This window comes from Agelaius tricolor, unplaced genomic scaffold (genome assembly GCF_023055355.1).
Source record: "Agelaius tricolor isolate 1412-34295 unplaced genomic scaffold, bAgeTri1.0.p SCAF_4, whole genome shotgun sequence".
Classification (NCBI taxonomy): domain Eukaryota; kingdom Metazoa; phylum Chordata; class Aves; order Passeriformes; family Icteridae; genus Agelaius; species Agelaius tricolor.
In genome coordinates, this window is record NW_027269264.1 from 21,469,379 (window position 1) to 21,492,553 (window position 23,175).

Below are 23,175 nucleotides of genomic sequence, written 5' to 3' on the forward strand. Positions count from 1 at the left end.
AATAACCAGAGAATCAGTTTAAAGCTCAGTGAGTATACCCCACCCCATGAAACATCAAGACTGGTATTTAATTCAGTCATGAAGACATGAAAATGAGCATAATGCCAGGGTGTGGGCCTTAATCTTTATGCTTCAGTGTACAATATGTGGGCCAAAAGAAGAAACTGCACAGTAATGACAGCACTGAAAAAGCCTTTTAAGGATTTAAAAAACCTGACAGTGCTTTAAATAGAAATAGTATAGAACAAAAATTGTAATATGATGCATTTGCTTTTATGCTAGCTTCAGTGGAGGAGACAACAATGTTGTGATGTTTTCTGAAGCTCAGTTCCATGATTCTTGCAGGAGAAAACTAAAAACAGTATTGAGGAGGCTAAGTAGCTAAGCCATTTCCCCTGTTGTTAATTTTTAAGACTGGTTTGGTGCCATCCACTATGCATGAACTAATTTCTGATGCAGTTACATCCTGTCTATACATAGTCCCATTTCCTCTATAGTCTTCTTGTGAAGCTTACTCCACTACAGATCTTGGAAAATTCTTAAATAATACAGCACAGTTTATATTGGTAGACTTACATTCTATATGAATATAAAAGGGATGGAACAAATAAATCATGTTTTCTTTCTAAATTAGAGGATAGCTACAGTTCTATTTACTGTGGACAGAAGCATAAAGAAAAAACTGGATAGGAAAGGACCAAATAAAATATATCAAAGACCAAAAAACATTATAAGATCACCTAATGTATTACAGGAAGCTGATGCTCTGTGAGAAAATGAAGCCGGGTTTATATTAAATAATCAGGCTGTAAGAGAACTTCCACTGTACACAGAACATCCATGAGGTGAACTGTTTTTTTGAATAATGAAAATGCAGTATTAGGGGATACCAGTAGCTGAAACCATGGCATGTTTCTGTAATGAGTTATTTTAAGAAAGAACTTCAGAGAAAACAGAGGAGAGGAGCAGTGAGCACAGTGGGAGTAAATAAAGCCCAGTTTTATCAGCTCTTTGTCTTCTCCTAAGGATGGGAAAGCAAAAGACCTCCCATCTCTCTCCCCATTTCAGCAAACTGAGCTGAAAGGGTAAAAATGAAATACTGACCATATTTTTGTGGTCTGTGGCCTGAGATGTAGGAAGAGAATTTAAATATTCACAATTTTTTCTTTTCCATCCGATAACATTACAGAGCACTGCTGTTTTATAAAAGAATAAAGGCAACTATTTATATCACATGGTCAAAAAGCCAAAGATACATACAGTCTCATATTTGAGATATGACTGTGCAATTATCTGCACAAGATGACACTTCTATTTCTACTCCAAATGTGCAAGGTTCACTCAGAGTTTTCTTCCACATGCTCCAATAGTCTTGCACGTACAGTGACTGTCATTGCAGCCACTTCATGAATGGCTTTGAAGATGTGGGAAAAGATCAAACCACAGTGAACATCAGTCACTTACAGTAGTCCCTGCAATTCAGTGAGCTAGTCCACCTTGAGCCTGCCCACACAGTATTTAGAAATGGCAAGGAGGAATCTTTAGAGCAACTGAAGCTGCAACCACCTCGAATGCTGATACTACTAGCAATGTAGGTGCCTGGCTGCCACCTGGACAAAGGGCAATTGGACACCAAAAATGCTGTTAAGATCTGAGACTTTATCCATCCTCCTTCTTGGTTACTTGTTTTTTCTCCAGTTCCCTCCAGTCCCAAAACAACATATTATCATGAACTCACATATCTGCACTATCAATTTTCCAGTAAGGCACTAGATGCCACACAAGCATCCTCCACATCCTTGAGCGCACTACCTAGTTCCATTCATATGCAGTACAGCAAGTTAAAGAGGGGCTGAATTGGAGCTCAGTGCTTTTCAGGGTAAGAACTGAGACTTGGGAAAACTTCAGAAACAGTAACTTTCCATTAGCCTTGGCTGGCAGGGAAGATGGTTACTCAAAGAGAAGATTTACAGAGCACTGGCATGACTGTCCTTCAGAAGTAATAAACAAGAAGAAAACGATCAATAAAAGCATTACTTTACAAGTAATATTGAAGACATTCATTCAGAGAAAAAAAAGTTCTATAAAAACCTTAAAAACCTTCCTCCAAAATAATTAAACTGGCCAAAAGCACTATTTCACCACTTTCATCAATTTGCAATTGCTAGCATTAAAAAAAAAATACACTCACCATCTCCAGGCACTGACATGAAATGAGCATCAACCCGTTTTTCATCCTCTCCATAATCATTCTTTGCCAGTAAGGTATAAGCACCATTATTCAGGTGTGTAGGATTGTCCAGCTGAAGGCAGCCATGGTATTCACTTTGATTGATAACATGTATTTTAGTACAGATGTATTCAGACTCATTCAGTACAGCTCCTTCATAGAACCACTGCAATGTGGGCTTAGGGTTCCCTTTCACAGTGAATGGAATACACCAGTGGTGGTCCGGAGTCGGAGACTCAATAAATGTGATATTTGGTGCAACTATATTGGAAAAAAGAGTGAAGAACATCAGAATATTCTGAACGTGTCCTTCCTCCCTTCCCTCCCTCCCTTCCTCCCTCCCAAGTTCTCCTGGAAGTACTTTTCATTCATCAGTACAAAATTATGTTACTAGATGGAATGGAACCTATTGGAAGGATACTCACACAGGAACATACCTGCTCTGTCTAGAGTATTACGCTGAACTGAACTGAAGCCGCTCTTCAGAAAGAAATAAAACAAACTAGTTTCAAAGACTGAAATGTAAGGTGTGGGAACTTCAGTTACTGGACCACTTAGAAGAATGACATTTTAGTTTTACTTTGCTCAAAAGACTGCTGAAGGAAGACAGCAGTATTAAGCAGCATTGAAAATATTTAAAATTGGCCAAAAGCAAGTACTACTGGAAAGACACTCAGCTAAGAATCCAGATTTACAGATTATTTTCTTAACAGAATCAAAGACAAAACAGATTACTTAATTCTCTAGATTATTCTGTCAGGAAAAAAAAATTCTTTACTATACATATTCCTTGTTCAAATCTGCTAAATGCCTCAAGTTTACAGACCTCTACTGTTTCCCTGAAGAGATTATTCCAACACCTTGCCCATTATTTTCCTTTATATTTATTCTTAACTAAATTGAATTTCTTCTACTTATACTCCCTTTTATCACCCATAACAGTACCAAGCTCAGAATCTCATTTACACTCGTTAACATTTCTAGTTTATGTTCGTTCCCATAGTTATTAGATATCCAATTTCAACCTACAAACCTACATCAATAGTGGGTTTTTTCTAGTTTACTCTGTCATAAGCACACGCTGAGCAAAATTTGAGATCTCCAAAATGTTCCATTCCCATCTTCAATTAAACAGAGGGTTGCAACTTGTGAAAACATGCTGTATAGCTCATGTCAAATGAATTCAGCCTGGAGCTCAGATTTAAGAAACCATTAAGAAACCATTTTAGTGCTTCTCTGCACTATGTACCCCTTCTCCCTTCCTTGGCCCTGAGAAATAAGTGTACTATCCAAAGCTACGGCAAATAAATTTACAATTGGCCATACAAACATTGAACAAATTAGTTGTTGCTTTAGGTAGTAAGAACATGTGTAGTCTTGTATAATTCTACTAGCCTTTGCAATTCACACTTTGCAATTGCTAAGACAGTGTGCATGTACATACACACCATTACAAACCTTCCCACACTGACAGTGCCATTCAGAAGTCAGCATTTTAGACCTTTACTTACAGACTCTTAACTGGAAGACAAAGCAGTCAGAAATACACTTTTTGCAGAATACAGAGCTGAAAAAGATAAATGCAACAATGGCTGACTGGACTACTCCTACATTAACTTCAGTAGACAGTTCACACACCTTAAGGGTTTTCATTTCAACAGCCTGAAGGTCCAAAAAAAATACTTAGAAGAGTTCCTGCCGAGACAGTTTAGCCTCCAGGTCTGTATGGAGGCCCTCATACGTACAGAATACCGTAAGCTCAGCGGAGGCTTGGTCCTCTCCCACAATGTTCTCTGCTACACAGGAAATCTCCAGTCCACTATCCATTGATGAGACATTCTTGATGGTGAGAGAGGCAGGGTTCTTATTTGTGTCACTCTGAAAATGATCAGAAAAACATGTATGCGCCAACCACAGCATTAAGAACAAAGGAGAGGGAGGGAATTACTGGCCACAGCTGAATGGCATTTTTCGTTTTCCCTTCCTTGTAGCTCTATCTGTCCGTAATTAATCAAAGTCTTATTTTAGTGTCTTATCCAAACAGACATAAAACACATACAGAACCAATTCTAACAGTCAGCGGCAGCAGATTCAAAGCTGCAAAGTCCTGCTACAAATATTGCACTCAGCAATGTTTCTGCCCTGCACTTCCAGTCTGTGTCCTTTTTTTACCATTTTATCCCCTCTACACAAATGTTTTTTCCCCTCTAATCATATACCCTTGCTCATCCCTCTCTCCTACTTCATGACTGGTCTATCTCTGCCTGTTCTCTAGAATGTTTTCTTCCTGCCTTTATTCTGTCCAATCCTTGCTTTACTCATCCTTTTCTCTCTTTCCTTTAAATTTATGCTTGACATCTCTTCCACTGCTGCCTTCTGAGCCCTATTGTATCTTGACATGTTTTCTATCTTCTTCTTAACAAAATTTCTTTTGAAAGCTTCCTTTACTCAAGAAACCTTCCACAAGAAACTGCATATCTTCTACTATTGCCTAAGTGCTGTTCTATGTGTTTAAGAACAAGCTAATTAAGGTAAGAATGATGATTCTTAAAAATCTTGATTCTTATGATCTTTAGAAATCTGAGTGTCTATCTACAATCTTAAAAAGCATACTGAGTTTGCAGCTATGTCACACTGGCTAAACAAATATGACTGAATTACCCCCTCACACAAAAAGCACTAGTAAAGCTAGTTGTTTGTCTGACATTAATAAATCAGGCCCTTCATATGATCACCAAATAATTATCATTTCCATATTTTAATTTTTCATAAAGAACTAAGCTACTTTGGTAAACTGGAAAGCAACAAAAACACCCTCCAAAAAAAAAACCAATTATGATAATTTTTAAAACTACTTTTGAGGTACTTTTTGTAATGTACGCTGTCAGTGCTACAGACAGCACAAACAAGTAACCCACTATAATTGTAAAACCACAGCAACTTTAGGTGGCAGTCAACAGGACTATATGGGAATGCTCCTGCATACAGTCCTGTGCAAACAGAATTCTGAAGCTTAAGATGATAGCCTAACTCTACGCAAGTTCAATGTCCCTTCAGCCTCAGTGTGACAGTAGGGGAGGCGGGTGGAAAAGCAAACACCCCTTCACACATTTTCCTAGTTTGCAATTCTCAGAGCTGAACAGTGCTCAAAGCTGGACTGACAGCAGAGAGGCTGAAACAGGCTCAGGGCTGAAACCTGCAGCAAGAAAAATCTAAACAACATCAGTCAAACTATCCATCAACACAGAAACTCAGAACACGAAAGTTAGCTTTGCAGAACTAAAACCTAGTTTTAACTCTTAAAAGAGCTAACATCCCTCTTTTAAAAGAGGTGAGAGGAAACAGTTAAAAGAAGTGCACAAGATGAAGAACATGAAGGCAGAAACTGAGATACGGGAGTGAAAGAAAAGAAACAAAAAGCAACACTTACAGAAAAAAAAAAAGGATAGTTGAGAATCACAAATAAGGTCTAAAAGGCTCATGCTCTTCTGCTACTGAAAAGACTGCTGTGCTCCATGGCTAAGTTTGTAGTCAGCCTATATAATAAGCCCTTCTACAACAGCATGATCAAGTTATGCCAGAATGCTCATGGAAAACTGACCATGGCATTTCAAAGATAGGAGGGTTAAAAAAATTAGGTGATCTCACTTTTTGAACAGAGTCCCACATTTGTTTTGGCTCATAAAATTAAAACTTTTAAAAAATTTTGAAAAAGAGTGGAACTTGGCAGAGGTTCCCCACAGTGTTTTAATTTCTTGTTCTCGATGACAACTGATGCCTTGATGCCTTTGGGGAGTTTTACAGATCAGAGAAAATTTTAAAAATACAACTAGAGCTTTGCAGAGCTCTTATTTATGAAAGCTGGAATGAAAGACAGACTACTTAAATTCTGTACAATCCTGATATAATGAACTTTGATAAGAAAATATTAAAAATATGAAACTCAAGAGGTCCTGTCTCCTCCTCACTGCAGGAAGAGTTTTGAAAGTACAGTTCCCACACCTTGTACAGACCAAGAAGCTTAACACAGTGTGCACCATCATCACTATAGGAAAGCAAATGCCATAAAATTGTAATAAACATAAGTTTTTCCTATTGTGAAATAATAGCAATTTATGAAGTCAGCAGCTGCTTATATGCTCCTCCTTTTTCAATATTTCCATCAGAAAGGACTTAAGCAGCACACAGTCTACAAAAACAAAAAATAAAAATATAAAGAGCCCAGTAAATAAAATTTCCCCATTGAAACCTAGATGGTTTCAATGAGGAAAGATATTAATATATCATAAAAAAAAAACCAAAACAAAACAAAACCAACCTGACAATATTTTAAGTAAAATCTTCAATTTCAAGGCTTTCTGATGCTGCTAAGTGTGTTGAAGAAAAATTAAACAAGCCACAAAATATTTACAACCAAATTCCAACACACCAAATTATGCAATATAATATAATTACAGATCCAAAGTTTTTTTCACAATCAGTATAGATTGGATTTAGTCTCTATAGGCAGGTGTCAATCATAATAAAAAAATGCTTGCATTTCAGTATTCCAATTCACATTACTTCCAAAACTTTACATTACTCTCATTTATAAGTGAACATCCAAAAAACCAGAGTGCAAATGAGAATCTTGAGAAACAAATGTCTGCCATTCCCCAAAAGCACTGCCACAGCTGCCCTTGATTGAAAGTAACTGGAAAATAAATGTAATCCCAACATTAACTTTCTATTTCAACTTTTAATAGAAAGTTAACTAGAGCTGAACATGAAACTTCATTCCATCCTTCAGCAGGTGTCAGCTGGATTGTCACGTGTTTGAATATAAACCTTACCTCATGGTTGGAAACAAGATTAGTTACCACCCAGGACACATTTGGGGGTGGCCCGCCAGTAGTATCACAGTACAGTGTGATGCTCTTTCCTTCCACCACGGTGATGTTGTAATTGCTTAAGTTTGCTGAGGGCAAGTCTGTGTGATAGCAAAAACAACACAAAAACCGAATATGTATTTGTATTTGACAGAACAGACACCATGCAAATCTAAGCAAGCAATACATCAAATATTCATTGTAGTCAGTACTATTTAGTCAGACAGGACAAACAGCATCTTTGGAAATAAAAAACTATAATTTGCTGCTGCGTATTTTCTGCACCTCCTCTGTTTCGCATCCTAAGAAAACATTACTGCATATGGAAATACATTAACTAGTTAATTATACAGGAATATATGTCAGGTGCACAAACAGAAATTATCTTAACTTCAAAATGAAAAAAAACCCTCTTCCTTTACTCTTTAAAACTGGAAATTGTATCTGTTTCTTTATAACATCTACAAAGCAACCTCTGGGTTTTACTGATGTTGTGGTATTTCCACTGTTCCTCACAACACTAACAGGAAAATCCAATTAGCTCCCAGTATCCCACAAGAGAATGAAGCCCCCCTCTCATATAGAGGACATAGCTCAAAGTGAGCAGGGCAAAACCTAGAACTTAAGCTCAAAGAGAGGAAAACAGAGAACTTAATAGATTGAACTAGAGAAGGGAAAGGACAGAAGAGAGGGTTAACAATTGCACAGAGCTTCACTCAAGGCACATCAACTGATTTTTCTATTGTCCTAGGGAAAGCAGAAAAGCAGTGAGATATACTCATCAGGAAACAAGACCAGGTTTTACAAGAATTAGAACTCCCCCTCCATCTTACAGAGTTATAAATCACTCTGTGCCTTGTTCTAAGGCATCCAAAGCAATGGGAACTTCCCAGAGTGTAAATTTTTGTGGAACGTTTACAAAACCATAAAGAAATACACAATTGCCCTCTCCAAAATAGCACTAGCAATATCAGTAGATTTCAGGCACAAAGGGAGTCACATTTTGTATTTATTTAAGAGGGATTCAGATTTTGTATTTATTTATGTAACAAATAATTATGCATCACTCTAGAAATAACATACTTCTTAAAAGATACTGGGTCATCATTTGAAGCTGCTACACTCTGCAAAGAGTCTTGGTCTCCTTTATGAGGCATTTCACATCAACTGTTCCAGGCAAATTTTACTTGCAATTTCTCATCTCAAATAATCAAGCTTATCTTCTGTGCAGGACATTTATGCATTATTTTGCAATTTCTTTTCTTCTTCTGAAAAAGCAGCTCTCTTTGGTTGTGTTTTTTAGTTGAGATTACAGCAGTTTCAGCATGGACTTGGTGGTATAGGAGTTTAGCAGAGAAATTTTTCTTTATGTAAAAGGTCCAAAAATAATAAATAACCATCAAATCACTGTGAACATATGCATATGATTGCTGGAGGTTCAACAGAAGCTAGATGTATTGGAAACCTCCCTTAAATTAGTTCAATAAAATATAACTGAGTGGAAGCAATACAGAAAAGAAGATGAATAATTTTCCAGACAATGCTTTCCTGCCTAATAAGATTTGAAGATCAGCACAAGTATACGATAACTGCTCAGGCAATTCTCACAGTGTTTTAAGCAGTGTGCTAATATGATTCCCATTATAGGCATCATGGATTTCTTCTATTATGTTCACTTTATAAATCATGTGTTGAAGTTTATTGAGACAGAGCTGGGGAGTTTGTATGCCTTGATGCAGTAATCTGTTAGCGAAAGTAGCCATCTGCTCTAGCCTGCTGTGAATGCAGATCTCACCAGTGTCTGTCAACTAGCTGAGCAGGAAATAAAACTAATCTTAAGGAACATTTGGATATTAATTATGGTAGTTAGAGAACAAGGGGAGAAGTAATGAGATAATTTGCTTTATAAAGTTACACTTCCACAACACCTCTAAGTACTATTCCAATTACTCTTGCCAGACCTGAACATGCAAGGAGAATAAAGATCCCCACTCTTCTTAACCCCACCACTTGGGAGGAGGTCTACATGATAGATTAGCATTTCATTGTGCAAACTGGCACAGCTCCTACTAACACATCACTTCATGTGAAACCTCTCATGCAAGCAAAAATGAAAATAACTTTTGTCCCTTAGAGCTCTCCTTTAAATAGCTGTTAAGTTTTGAGACAACTTCTTCCTGCAATGTGTTTATTCATAGGATAAGCAACTGAAGTTTAATTCCTCTGGTACTGGCTCTGGTTCCCACCGAGAACTAGATCTAGTTATTTTTATTTGCAGAAGTCTGCACGTGTCATGTTGGTGTTACATCTCTAATGGAAACAACTACATCATGCTGCATCCTGCTAGAAGGCTATAAAATAATAGTGCTTATTATTCTGTATGTTCATAAAGTTCTAAAAACCAATTGCAAGGCCCCTGCATCTAAAAAGATAAAAATGGAATGGAATGGAATTAGAATTAGAGTTAGAATAGATTAGAAATCACATTATTTTGTGTGTTTTCTTTTACTCTTCTTCCCAGTCATAAGATGGGTGCAAAACAAAAGAATTGTCTCAGGATTCATTTTTTCTGGTTGGATATATTGAGATAGTGTGCTTTAACTGCAGGCTAATTTTGTTTTGCTTTCCAGTGGCACCCAGACTGCTCCACAGTAGAGTCCACACTAGTTGAGATGTGGCTCTATTTGGGAAAAGCAAGACAGTCACATAAGGCCTCATCTAGACACGTGATACATTGCCTTTACCAGCAAAGCAATGACACTAAGCAGCAAAATCTGTACTGAAAAATAACTGCATGCTAAAAGAACACAATGGACCTTAATATATACAAATGCTCAGTTTGTATGCCCACTGTAGTGTGAGACCATTTATATTGGCCAGTAACACTTTAACTCCTATAGAACTACATAGATAGCCAACCACACTGCCTTTATTCCTGAGTTAATTTGGTTAAATACAGTGGTTTAGATAGTTACCACTTTTGTTGACAGGGATGTACATTTTAAAGAACTTTGTAAACAGCAGTTGATACAAATTTAGCAGATAGCAGAATCAAATATTTTTGTATACTGCCAGCATAGTAAGATTAGACTGTAGCCTACAAGGTAGACATGATATCATCCTTCCACAAGTTTCATCTTGGTATCTGTCAGACAGATTAATCCATGCCTCAAAACTCAAACCACAGTCTCTGCTCCAAACTTTGATAGAATTAATTATTATAACTCTGGATATCAGCAATAACCCTTCTAAAACCTGATTGATTTTTGCTATATATTTGAAGTTTGCTAAATTCTTGGCCTTAACCTTCTGCAACAATGTGTTGTATACAGGTTGCATACAAGAGCCTCTTCCTTTTATGAGTTCTGGAATTTCTCTCAGACATTCAAATTTATTGAGTACTTTCCTGTTCTGGTGCAACCGGGTAAAGAGAGCTTCTGAATGATCATTTTAAGAGCACTTTATTTTATTTTGTTTTTCAAGTCCTCTTTCTTTTTAATAATCTATTCAAATCTTTTCAATCTCTACAAAAATGGGAGGACTGAGAACTTTAAACTGTAATGTAGAGAGTAACACAGTTTGAGAGATGAAATCATACACTAAAATCCATGTGTTTCCATTATGCACTAGTACATAATAGCTATGTGCTTTCACCACATACAGAATGTATTTTCTCATATTCAGCATGATTAAACTTTATTCTCAGGAAGAGGCAGCTCTGGATTAGAATAAGCAGTCACTTCCCTTACCCCAGCACAACTAGACAGAACTAGAGACAAGCAGGAGGAGCTCATTTATGTCAGCTGAGTCTCTCCACCTCATGCTTAGGAGAAATACCACCTCATGCTTTAGGAGAAACAAACACTCCTTGAAGTAGGGTTTGGGGAGGGTGGGCATTTACCTTCACAGACCATCATTAGTGCAAAAGGATGGCCTAAAGCCATCAGACAGTGAAACTGCCAAGCATCACTAGGGAATGAGTCACATCTTCCCTGTGCACAGCAGGGACTTCAGCAACCACAAAACCAACACTTTGGATGCCATTTTCAAAGGTTACTACTACATTTGGCTACACAACTGTCAATGGAAATTAAGAAAATGAATGTGCCTGTATTCCTACAGGGCTTTCCAAGTCCTCATGCTGCTACTTATTACTTTCTACAGAAAACTTAGACTGGCCTTCCAAGAGCCAGACTATCACTATATGTCAAAGGAAGGATATGATCTAATAGACAAATAAAAACTCTACTCTGTAACTCAACTCTTAGCACCAAGAATCTTAGCCAGTATGCTAAAGGAACATTTAAAAGAAGGTGGTCTTAAGCCAGAAGAAGTAAATCCATCATTGCACCAAAGATACTGTTTCACTTTCTGCAATAAAAATAAAAAGTAACAAAAATTTTTACAAAATTAATACCAGACTCACTTTTCTGCTTCAGCTTTCACTTGCTCAGTTCCAGGACTTTTTTCAGTTGCTAAAAAACCTTTAAAATTATCTCAATATGATCAATTATCCTCACTAACACCTAAGAAATTACATGATGAAAAAATTAGTACCTGGGAGAATACTGTAAATTCAATATTGCTCTTGAATCGCTAAATGGTTTTCAATGCAGCCCATGTCATCTCCTGTTTGCTTGGCATGTTTTTGAAGGTCAATTTGTTGTGTAACAAGAACAAGAAGATACCATGAAAAAATGGCCATTGTTTCTGCATCTGATTTTTAACCAAGTAATTTTAATCCTCACCTGAAATCCTTAAACCATCTTTTTAGTAAATATATCAGACACAGAATGATTAAAATAATACTGAGGCAGCATCCATCTATCAAACTGAACCATTCAAGGCAGCCTACCAGAACACTAATTTATAAACATCCACTGCAATTCTTAGGGCACAGTGATTACAATTAGTCTACTTTCATCACATAAGATTCCAATAAAGTCTAGGATTCTTGTTTCTCCTGGTTTGGCTTTTTCACTCTAGGGACAAAGCATACAAATAATTACCACACTACAGTACAACCTGGTAACAGTCACTACTTGTCTGGAGCCTAAAAACAGGATGGTTGACAATGCAATCATCCACAGTGTCACATGGATCTGCAAATTTCAAAGGTCTTACTTGCTCAAAACTGGCTGTTATGGAAAGCAGGATATGATGATACCATGTTCCTTGTATCATTCTATTGAAATTGTGCCTTGTTTGAAAAGGCAGTAATGTTTACTAATTCCAGAGGTCTTTTCCTATGTGCTTTCAAGGGTTTAAAAAAACAAAACAAAAACAAACAAAAACAGGGAGAAACATTCTAGTAATTCTAGCTATAAAGATAAGAGCTGTCAGATATGTGATTCACCTCTTGGGTTTCACTTAACAAAAGCCTGCAGCCAATAAGCCCGGAGCCAGATTTCCAGCCTAGCTGCATCTTCAAAGACTAAAAAACGATACCCCAAAAATTTACATGCAAAGCATGAATAAAAGAACCACAAGCAATTGTTGTGGTTCCTGTTTTGGAATTGTTCCATTTCCTGTTGTATCACAACCACAGAATCAAAATCCTCAGTACACAGAAAATTGCAGAAATCTCAGAGAAGTTGTAACAAGATGACAAGCACAAATAAATTCAATGAAGATGAAAAAAATATGTTAGGCAAATAATGTACAGAATTAGCAGAAATAAAGAACATTTAAAACAAAATTTAATCTTTCATTTATCTTCCAGATCCCAAAGATCACCATCTCCATTTTTTTTCTGGAGCTCTAAGATCCCTTTCCTCTCCAGTCTTCATTTCATGATATTAACCACCATACATCACTATCACTTCTATAAGATTTTGCCATCATGAACAACAAAACTTGAAATTTCCAACAGGTTAAAATGGAAAGTAAAGGCATTAATCTTAGAGGTATAAGAAGAAAAGATGAAAATGAATCTGGGATTATGACCCATTTCTCCAGATTTCCATACTCTGCACACAGTGAATGTACAGTTAAAAAACCCGGATCAAAATTTCTTCAAATCTTCAAGAGAATAGACAGCCATTGAATAAAGCACTGAATCATCACTGAATAGACATATGCTTGCCATGTGGCACAGTAAATATTAATGGGTGTTTTCCACAATGACCAAATGTACCAATGGTACTTCGCACAGGTTGGGCAAAACGTATTTCTGTCAGGAGGCAGAATGAAAGATATGGCAGCTCACTGACCCGCCCAAATATTTTAAAACACTAAATGAAATCTCCCTCCTCTCATGGCATGCCTGATTGCCACTCTCCATCAGGAACCTTTACAGAAAACAATTAAACAAATACAGTCTATACCAGAAGATGATGAGTCTAATTTAAAGCATTGCTTTCCCAGATCAAATGCACTCTTACTTTGCCTTTATACACTCCATCACTCCATACGTAACTAAAGCTTTCACTAGAAGCAAACTTCTTTACATAGAGCCAGCACATGCCACAGCAAAGACTACAAGACTTGCTAACTCCTCGTCATGACCACAGCAACAAGCACTGTCTCCACAGAACTGTGACACCATCACCATCCAAGGCTTCAAAACCTTCATGAATACAGTGCAGCCAAAAACCAGCAAGAGATGTGCACACACAGATTCATTTGGACACCAAGTTCTCATCTGCAGTTAACCTCTACAGAAGTTCTGAAGGTTGCTGCTGATATTTCAAATCAGATGAAGGGCTTACATCTCCAAGGTTTACATCAGCTCTTTAACTTCTTCCCAGGACTTTTCTTATAAGACCCTTAGATGTACTCTGGATTCTAATAGGAAGGTGCTGAATAAAATAGGATCTTGCATATCATTACCTGGTCCCCAGTAGTAATATAAGCACTTTGTCTGCAAGAATTTTGAGATGAAGTGTTTTTACAGAAGCTGTCAACCTTATCAACAATTCTCTTGCTAGTAGTATCATGAAGGTATCCCACCTTCATGAATGGCTAAGGAAATTAAATTACACCTGGCAAAATTGTTCTAATATGGCATTTAAGCTACAGTTGAGCCACAATAGCTTTCAAAGGAAAACCAAAGACAGGTAGTGCCATTGGGCTGAATATGTCAGCCACAAGCTTAACAGATGAACTGAGAGTTAAACAGCCTTGGAAGTGTAAGTTAATGAGGCCCAAACCAGCTTAAGCAAACCTCTAACAAATGGCATCTAATTCACCAAGTGTATGTAATGCAGTTTCAGTATTGTTATCTGCAGAATTTCATGTGTGTCCAGAAAAGACTCAAAATAGTGCTGACCTGCCTAATGTTGCAACATGATAAACATGTGATCCTGAAATAGGAACATTTTCAGAGAACATAAAAAAAGTAAAACTATAGGTTTCACTTTTGGTACCAAGTATACCATATGCCAAGTATATTACTGAAGGGATGCCTTGAAAAAAGGATTCCCCTTTTAAAGAAAACAGTACTTTCTTTAGATTTCAGGTAGAGTTATCTAGTCATCAGTCTTCACCTAGACAGAGCAAAGTAAGACTATCACCACAAAAGAGTCAAAGAGAGCTGGTCTCCTTAGCAGGTCAGTACTCCACCCTTACACAGATGTGCCGAGTCAGGCACAGAGAGTACCTCTGTAAATCTGCACAATATCATCAGTTCAGAGATACTTCTTTCCCTTGGATAATGCTTTGCTTCTTTCTATTTCTAATCTACTTTGTATTACAAATCTCCTTTGTTGACACTAAAGCAGAACTTGAATCAGTATTATCAAACAAAAATTGGCTTTTTTTAATATGAGACATTCACATATGCCACATGTGGCTCAACTATCATCATTCACAATCTCTGATTTACATAGATTGTAATGTATAAAGATCTGTATGAAAGTTGATGTTTGATTCACAAATAGGAAAATGTTGCATGTTCAGAAGAAAGTTATATACGTATCTTTGAATATGGGATTCCTGTTGCCTTTCAAATTCCATAAAATTTTGGTTATTTCCACTTACAAGCTAGAAAACTCTTCTAATTAAGTTTAGAAAGTTTTAACTCGAGACCAGCAGTGAAACTCCATTACTGTCAAAGTCTCTCAAAAAAATGAAGTTTTTCACATAGCCCACGATCACAGGTACGAATTAAAACTCTTACAGAGAAAATAAGAGAGTTTGCCTCTACACATCACGCACCACATCTAGTTCTTGTGCCAAAATAAACAACACAGGCTAGAGAATCCATGAATATTCTGAAACATAAACACTGAGAACATTTAAGTATTTTTTAAAACTCAATTCTGCCTGTAATATTTTCCTTCTAATATGCTTATCATTGAAATCTAGCTGATAGTGGAAAAGAATGTCTACATCCACTGGATTATGCCTTTGCTTGTGGTTTTAGACTGCATTGTACTGCAATTGCTTAACATCTAATGTTTATTTTATTGGCTCAGTAGTAGTACAAATCTTTTCTGTAAATTCAAAGAAACAAATGCGTCAATCCTTCAGTTTGCCTTTATTCCTTCTTAGGATTTATAGCCACCTGCCTCCAGTCTCATTTTTCCACGAACTTATTTACCTTTAGCAGAAAAAACAAAATCACCAGGAACAGGCTTAAATGAAGCTAGACCCAGTTCCAGTCCATTTTCAGTCATCTGAGCAATTGCCTGTTGAAATCATGGGTTTCCCCAACAAGTAAGAAATGAGTAAGCAGTTATTTTAGCTTGAAATCCTACATTACAACAACTTCTAAAATTTTTTCTGTCATACATACACAAGTATCCTAGTATGCACTAAGAGCAACACCACGGTAGTTTGTGTGCAGGAGAAAAGACAGGCAAAGAAGGTGAACATTCATTAAATCACATAGGTCTTAGACAAGACAACAGCTCTGCTGACAGGCTGCAGATGTAAACAGCCAGCCATTATGAATATACCTTAGTGATATGTAAAGCATATTAGCACAGGAAACTAATCTGCAACATTGTTCAGTAGATTGCAGCTAGCATACGTGACCAGTGACAAGAAAGAAGGCACCTAAAGAAATAATATATGATAAAAAAAGCATCCAAGGCTGGCACAGTAAGCAAAACCTAAAGACAGATTCAGCATGAAATCTCCATATACAAAACTAAATTGGCCAGATAAGGCAAAATGCCATTAACCAGACTGAGATGCAAAGCAAAACAAATTCTGTACAGGACTGCAGAGACAGCTGTAGAAGCCACGCCTTTTCCCAAAACACCAGAAGATAAAAAGACTTCTTTCCGTATCACTGAAATCAATGGTAATGGCTCAGTAAGTGTCTGCCAGAGGGGCAAGCAACATATCAACAATCAGTTCCAAGGATGTGGTCCTGCCTCCCTGGCATTCAGCAAGCTCCAGGTGATCTGCAGACTGACAGTCTTCTAAGTAACCTTACCCAAGGCACAGAATATGCCCTGCGCTTCCAAGGACTTAAGACACTGGTGGTAATAACCAACAGAGCTTAGAAGCATTAATAAGAATAAAGTGTTTACTCATTTAGTTCTCTTCATTGATTTACTAGTGCTATTTACCAGATGGAAACAAAAGGAGATATCGCAGGTGGTGGTGCTGTCCACGCTGTACAGATAACTGATAAATGCTCTGAAAATGGCAAAACTGAACATGACCATCTCTATACGCAAAAGGCTCTGCTACTGTGGTAGATGCAACTTGAAAATCTTTGACACAGTAATTACACATGATCCTAAAACCTAGAAGAATTTGACTATTTTCATCATATCTACGTACATTTCAAATGCAGTTGGAAAAATAATTATTGATTGACACTTTTAATATTGCAGTTGGAAAGGATCTTCTAGATAGTGAGCATTCCTGATTTTAAACCTCAAGAAATTAAATAACAAAGTTGATGACATCTAAATGGCAATCTTTAATGAGCACATTATTGAACACTCCCACCGTACAAACAGTTAGCAAAGGACCACAGAAATTTCCTAATTTTCTCATCAATTACCTACAAACCAAACTCCTATGATCAATAAACCACATTGGGCTCTACCTACTTCCCAGCAAAAGATTTATTTACAGCACACAGCAGAAAGACAACCTATTATCAAAACATTTATCACATACTGTATAGGCCTCCTACTATAAGACTATGAAGTAACACCTTAGTAACACAAAGAAGACTGCACTTTTGCTAAGTTTACCAATTTAAAAAAAAAAGAAAAAACAAATTCACCAAGAAGATGAGATGGAATCATTTCATTAGCAGAGAAAATTAGAAAAGCAAAGAAAATGTTTCACTAAAAAAATGCAGAAGCCTTCATGCTCAAAAATTTCTCTTCACATCAAAGGGAGCTAAAAAACCATCCCAGAGTTCACAGGAAAAAAATTCAGTATGTCAAAAATTTAATTTCTCTTCTGTTTCAGTTCTATATATTAGCCTCCCAAAAGGTTCTGGAAATGAAATATACCAGCTTCATCCATGGTTTTGTTTTGAAACTAAGTCTTGTCCTTTAAAATACAGAAAGATACCTGTGAAGATACTGAAACCAAGAGCCATGCATTCAATTTTTCAGATATCTTCCAGAACACAGCCCACCAATATGAGGGTCATTGCTCTTCACTAGGCATTCTCCACTCTATGTCTAGGAAGAGGATGGGCTGTCATCTTTATTAAAAATCTATGTCCTACATTGGTTAATTTTGAAAAAATAAATTAAGAGGAAACAGCTGCTAAAACAAAAGAAAAAAAGGGAGAGGAAAAGTGATGTAAAATTTGGTGATATTTGGACTCTCTAAACTAACATAAATTATTTGTTGGCATGTTGCTGGCATCCACTCAGATCTTCAATACAATACATGCTTTCCATATGCAAATTACACATACTGCAAATTCCAGTCTAAATGTTGTATATACTTATCTTCCCTCCTCCTTTTCCTCTTCTATTTGGAAGTACCACCTTTCCTTGTCATGACAAGTATTTTAGTCAAGATATGCACACAGGATGCATAAATGTGTACACATATATGCACCTAAACAGCATCCAGGGCCCAGGGACAAGCCTGTTTTGGCTGCAGATGGTTAAGAAATCAGAGGAAATAACTAATCTCTCACAGGTTTAATTCTGGGTATTTAACACTAAAAGTTTTCAAAGGAAAACCCTAGCAACCTGGTAGCTTCTAGGTGCACCAGCTAAGAATGTTACAAAATGTGCTGGAATTTCTCTCTTGCAATAATTGATCTCAGTCCAACAGCTGACCTCTCTACACCCAGCACATTAATCTACCCTCTAGTCCATCCAGCTGGAGCAGAAGGTTGGGTCCATTTAGCTAGGTATTATATCTCTCATTTCAGGTAAATCAGATCCTGGAGCACACAAGACCAACTCTGCAGCTCACAAGATCCCGGAACATGTGGGGTTTTTTTAATTGCATGAGACACTAACATCATTTCTGCCACCATACCTGGCCCCAGAAAGAAGCTGGGCACAAGATCAACAGTGATATGAGGCCACAAAACACATTATTGACAGTAAATGCTGCACTTGCTGAGCCTGCAGTGATCCCCACCATGGCTGTTCTTTGGCCAGCTGCTATCAGAGGATGTCACACCCTCCACACAGGCAGTGGAGAAAATGATGCTCAATGGACAATGATGGAAGGAGAAAAAGTATAATTTCTCCTACAGGTCACATTCACTTATAGCTGTTCCTATCCAAATCAGCCCTCCATTAGGATCTTCTTGCCCTCTTTCCTTCCTGCCTGCCTGCTGCTGGGGACCCCAGTTTCCCACTCTGCTTCTAGAGTCCAGCAGATGTGACATCATGCTAGAAACACCCCATTTCTGCCCCTCATATACAGAGGAGGAGAAATCTCCAGCTAGTGAGTGAAACCTTTCCCCAGCTGTCCCAGGACCATACACAGGCAGCAAAACTGTATACGAAAAAGGGAAGGAGATCGCCTTATTGTTATATAATTTTTCAAATTCTTCTAGATCCATGTATCTGAAAACAATATGTTGCAATATGTCACAGACCTAAGTTTGATATAACTCTTTTGTACAACCTTTAAAGTTGTTTCACTAGCATGGAGAACAAAGTTCTTGCTAATTTGTCTCAAGTGGCATGTAGTTCTGAATTTTCTTCCTATGGCCCTAATACCAGTATTTTTGAAGGAAAAGAGAGACTTCATTAACTATAGATACCTGAAAAAAATTCAAGTAGGTAAAATTGAGCTATTGAGTTTGGAAACACTAATATTTAGTTCAACAAAGGCACATGCATTCTGTATAATACTTGTTTGCTATCTATAATATTATTATAGATAGCAAACAAGTATATTATATATTTTATATAATAGTATTATTATATATAATAGTATTTATAATAGTATTTATATAAAAGTATAATAGAATACTTTTATATAATATATTTTATATATTATATAAAAGTATTCTATTTCCCTACCCTTGAATAATGGTATAATCCTTCTTAAAGGATCAAGAGAAAAATGAACAGGTTTACATGAACTGATGAAGGGCCTTGAGAGAAGCCATATGGGGTGTGGCTGAGGTCACTTAACCTGGAAGAGACTGATGGAAGACCTCACTGGTGTCTTCAACTTCCTCATAAGGGGAAGAGGAGGGGCAGGCACTGATCTCTTTACACTTGTAACCAATGACAGGACTCAAGGAAATGGTATGAAGATGAGTCAGGGGAATTTAGGTTGGATATCAGGAGTGTGGCTGGGCATTGGAACAGGCTCCCCATGGAACTGGTCCCAGCGCCAATCCTGTCTGACTTAAAAAGCATTTGGACAATGCTCTTGGGTACATGGTGTGTCCCATGCAGGGCCAGGAGTTGGACTCCATGATCCTGATGGGTCCCTTCCAACTCAGGATATTCTGTGATCCTGTAATTCTATGAAGTTCCAACAACTATTCCATGTGGGACAGAAAACCACTGACAGACCATCAGCCTTTCCTTTAGAGCACTGTTGACATCCTGAGAAGTACTTTGTAGAAAAGCATTGTTCGTTTTTGCCTGGCTCACAATAACTTAGCAATAGTTTTATGTTAAAAGAATATTACCGCAGTTCGGGACCTTCATATCCAGCAAGGCTGTCTTCTTATTGTTGTCATCTATGCAATATAAGTCCTGAGTTTCTGTGTAAAACTTGGTCTCTTGAAATTTCTTGATCCACATGATTTCACAGGAACATTTGAATGGATTATCCACCAATATCCTACAGGAAAAAAATGCCCATTTTTTTTAGAAGGTTATATGTGACACACATATAGGAAAAAAAAATGAGGGGCAAGGGGGCTCCAAGCATTCAGCTGGGTGAAAACACAAGTTAGTTATTTAGGTTAAGGAAGGCAGGATGAACCCTTTAATTAAGAGGCATAACACATGCGCCCTTGGTAAGCTCAGTGCAGAGTAAGCTGCCAATTTGGTAACAGTTTCCCTGTAGGGAATTAAGCGCTGCATCCACTGAGGGCCCAGAATACCATAGGCAGGAGAGACCACACAAGGGATTTTGCTACTATTTCAAATTCATCAGTGTAAGTCAGGAGCCCATTGAGCCCTGCTCAAGAAGATCCATTTTATTTAATAAATCAGGAAGTGATTAGAATTCATCTCTTCTACACCTGAGCCACCACTTAGTTACCTCAGAAATGGTTTACTGCTGTGGAGTGGTAAATTCTTTATAAAGTCAAACAGTCTTGGATTATACACACACTCTTCCAACTTTAATCACAAAAAAGGATTTTGCCTAATCTTTAAAATTCACCTGCTACAACGCTCTAGAAAAACCTCACAGGAAAACTGTAGGCAATGTCATGAAGAAATACTAAATGAAAAAATGGTCCTGAAATAGAAATTGATACAGTACCCTGCCTGGAATTTAAACCACAGGTTAGCAAACCTAACAAACTGTAGTTTTAAAATTTAATAAAACTACACAACAGTGTAATGCAATTACATGCATGTTAAATATGAACAGAAACGGATCTACATAAAGAGTGACCAGTATTATTTTTCCTTCTACTGGCATACATGAGATCCAATAAAGTGGGTGAGCAAGTGTCTGTTTAAGGCATTTCATTGCCAGGAGAACAGTCATTCTTAACAAAGTTTCAGAGGTAATTTTGATGTACAGAAGCTCAAGTTTCTTGCAGAATCTATGCTCACAAATGTCTCCTGAAGACATGAAGTGTGCATATCATGAAAAAGATTGTCTTATTAGACCAGTTCCCCCAAAAGCCATCTCAAGTCCTTTGAGGAGAAACAACTGCAGAGATCCTCAAAAGTGTCTGAAGGAGCAATTTGTATTCACAGAAGTCATCCTCTGGACTTCAACATGCAGCATGAACAAAAATTGTTTGCACAAGACATAGTATGAACATGATAACTCCTTGGGTCAAAGCCTATCTCATGCACTTTCAAAACAGTGACATTTACTTCTAGCTTCTGTTTCATCCTATCCTGAAAAGAGAAATTTCTCTTGACCAATGGCTGACCAGTCTTCTTCTAGTGTTTCATTTTTTGCTAAACCCATCTAAGGAGTTAGGCACATCATTGGCAAGATGCTGGATGCATAATGCCCCTCTACAGACACTTGTGTGAAAGAAAAATTCTGACCTACAGTAAGCAAATTCCGAGTCTTTATCCTGTTTGCTCTAATGTAATGGCTGCAGTTCATTTGTTCTAGAAGAAACCTTGCAAAGTGGCATCTACTTCTCTGTAATACCTGGTGACTATCCTCCACTTCGCTTTATTCTAAACTTCTCATCCCTTTACATTTCGATATGCAAAGGTACTGACAGGACAAACATACTTGTTTGTCTGCTTGAGGGGAAGTTCTTCAGAAATTATTTATGGAAACATTCATATCTCAGATTCACCTACAAACACACTTCCTGCTCTCCTGTTTCTGATCTTGCAGCTATGTATTGAACACTTACTGACAGAATTGTTCAACTATACTGATTTTATCACTGCTTGTTTTCCTTTCAGGCTCTGCTTTTATCCCTCTACTTCCTTTTCCTCATTTCCCCCCATCTGTTTATCTCACTTTATCACATTTGTTTGCATAACTTCAGTTTGTATAGTCCTACACTCCCTCTCCCAAGCCCACAACACTCTACCTCAATTTTGTATCCCCTTTTTTTCTCAACTTGTACATCATCATCTATTGTCTCCATACCTCAAATAGTATTCTCTTTAACATTCACACTATCCATTTTCCCCATATCTGGTTCACTCCCACTACATTTGCCCTGCTTCTTCGTGCAGAAGCAACAGAACAACAAAGGACATGGAGCAATGGGAGAGCTTTGCAACTAGCTAGTCTCCTCATTAGAGAGCTCAACTCAAGTTATTAAAAAAATATTCCAGTAAGCAGTGTTCCCAGGGCCATAAAGAAAATAATTATACCAACTTAATTATCAACAAAATATACCTAAGGGCCATAATCTCTTTTTGTGCCACTGAGATTTGCTCATTTCTCTTCTCACATGCTGAAGTTCAGCAGAAGAGGACTAGGATTGCATGTCAGGTAGTTCATATTTGGATTGGCACTTTGGACAAATTCTGACTCTGATCTGAGATCCAGGAGAGCCACCTCCCTCTCCTCAGCAGCCAGCAGATCTCCCAGAACTCCTGTAGGCTCTCTGCAGATTAGCAGAGAATGCACAGGATGACCAAAATTTTGGATCATGTATCAATAAGAAAATATGGCAGATGTAACAGAGAATAAAAATGTTAGTATTGAAAAAAATCAATAAAGAAATGTTTACCAGTGCTTTCATTGCTAAACAATTACATAAAGCACAGTGCAACTCAAGAATTTGAGAACATAAAAATACTCTTAAATAGCCAGCCACACCACTATAAGAATATGAGAAACAGTCTTATATGAATGTGTGCAAAAGACTGTATTTTCACTAGCTCAAATACTTAAATAAACACCAGTAGTTTTGTGTGAAGTAACCTCACAATAAAATATCTTAAAGCTGAAGGAAGAGGCTATTTTGACCTCTACATTGCTTAAAAATATATACCTAAACTTCTTGAAGCCCTGGAATCAAAATTTCTCTGCATTTAAGTGTTCAGAATT

At 37.4% G+C, this 23,175-nt stretch overlaps 1 protein-coding gene across 2 annotated transcripts in view; it reads right to left on the bottom strand.

The window, feature by feature from the left end:
• The window catches only part of NTRK2 (neurotrophic receptor tyrosine kinase 2), a 196,243-nt gene that overhangs the window by 147,495 nt on the left and 25,573 nt on the right, over positions 1–23,175 (bottom strand). For both annotated transcript variants that reach the window (XM_071424841.1, XM_071424840.1), the window contains exons 5-8: positions 20,144–20,298; positions 7,063–7,199; positions 3,976–4,108; positions 2,192–2,491 (exon numbers count right to left, since the gene is read on the bottom strand). In XM_071424841.1, the coding sequence (XP_071280942.1) occupies positions 2,192–2,491; positions 3,976–4,108; positions 7,063–7,199; positions 20,144–20,298 (725 nt within the window). The remainder of the gene's footprint in view (positions 1–2,191; positions 2,492–3,975; positions 4,109–7,062; positions 7,200–20,143; positions 20,299–23,175) is intronic.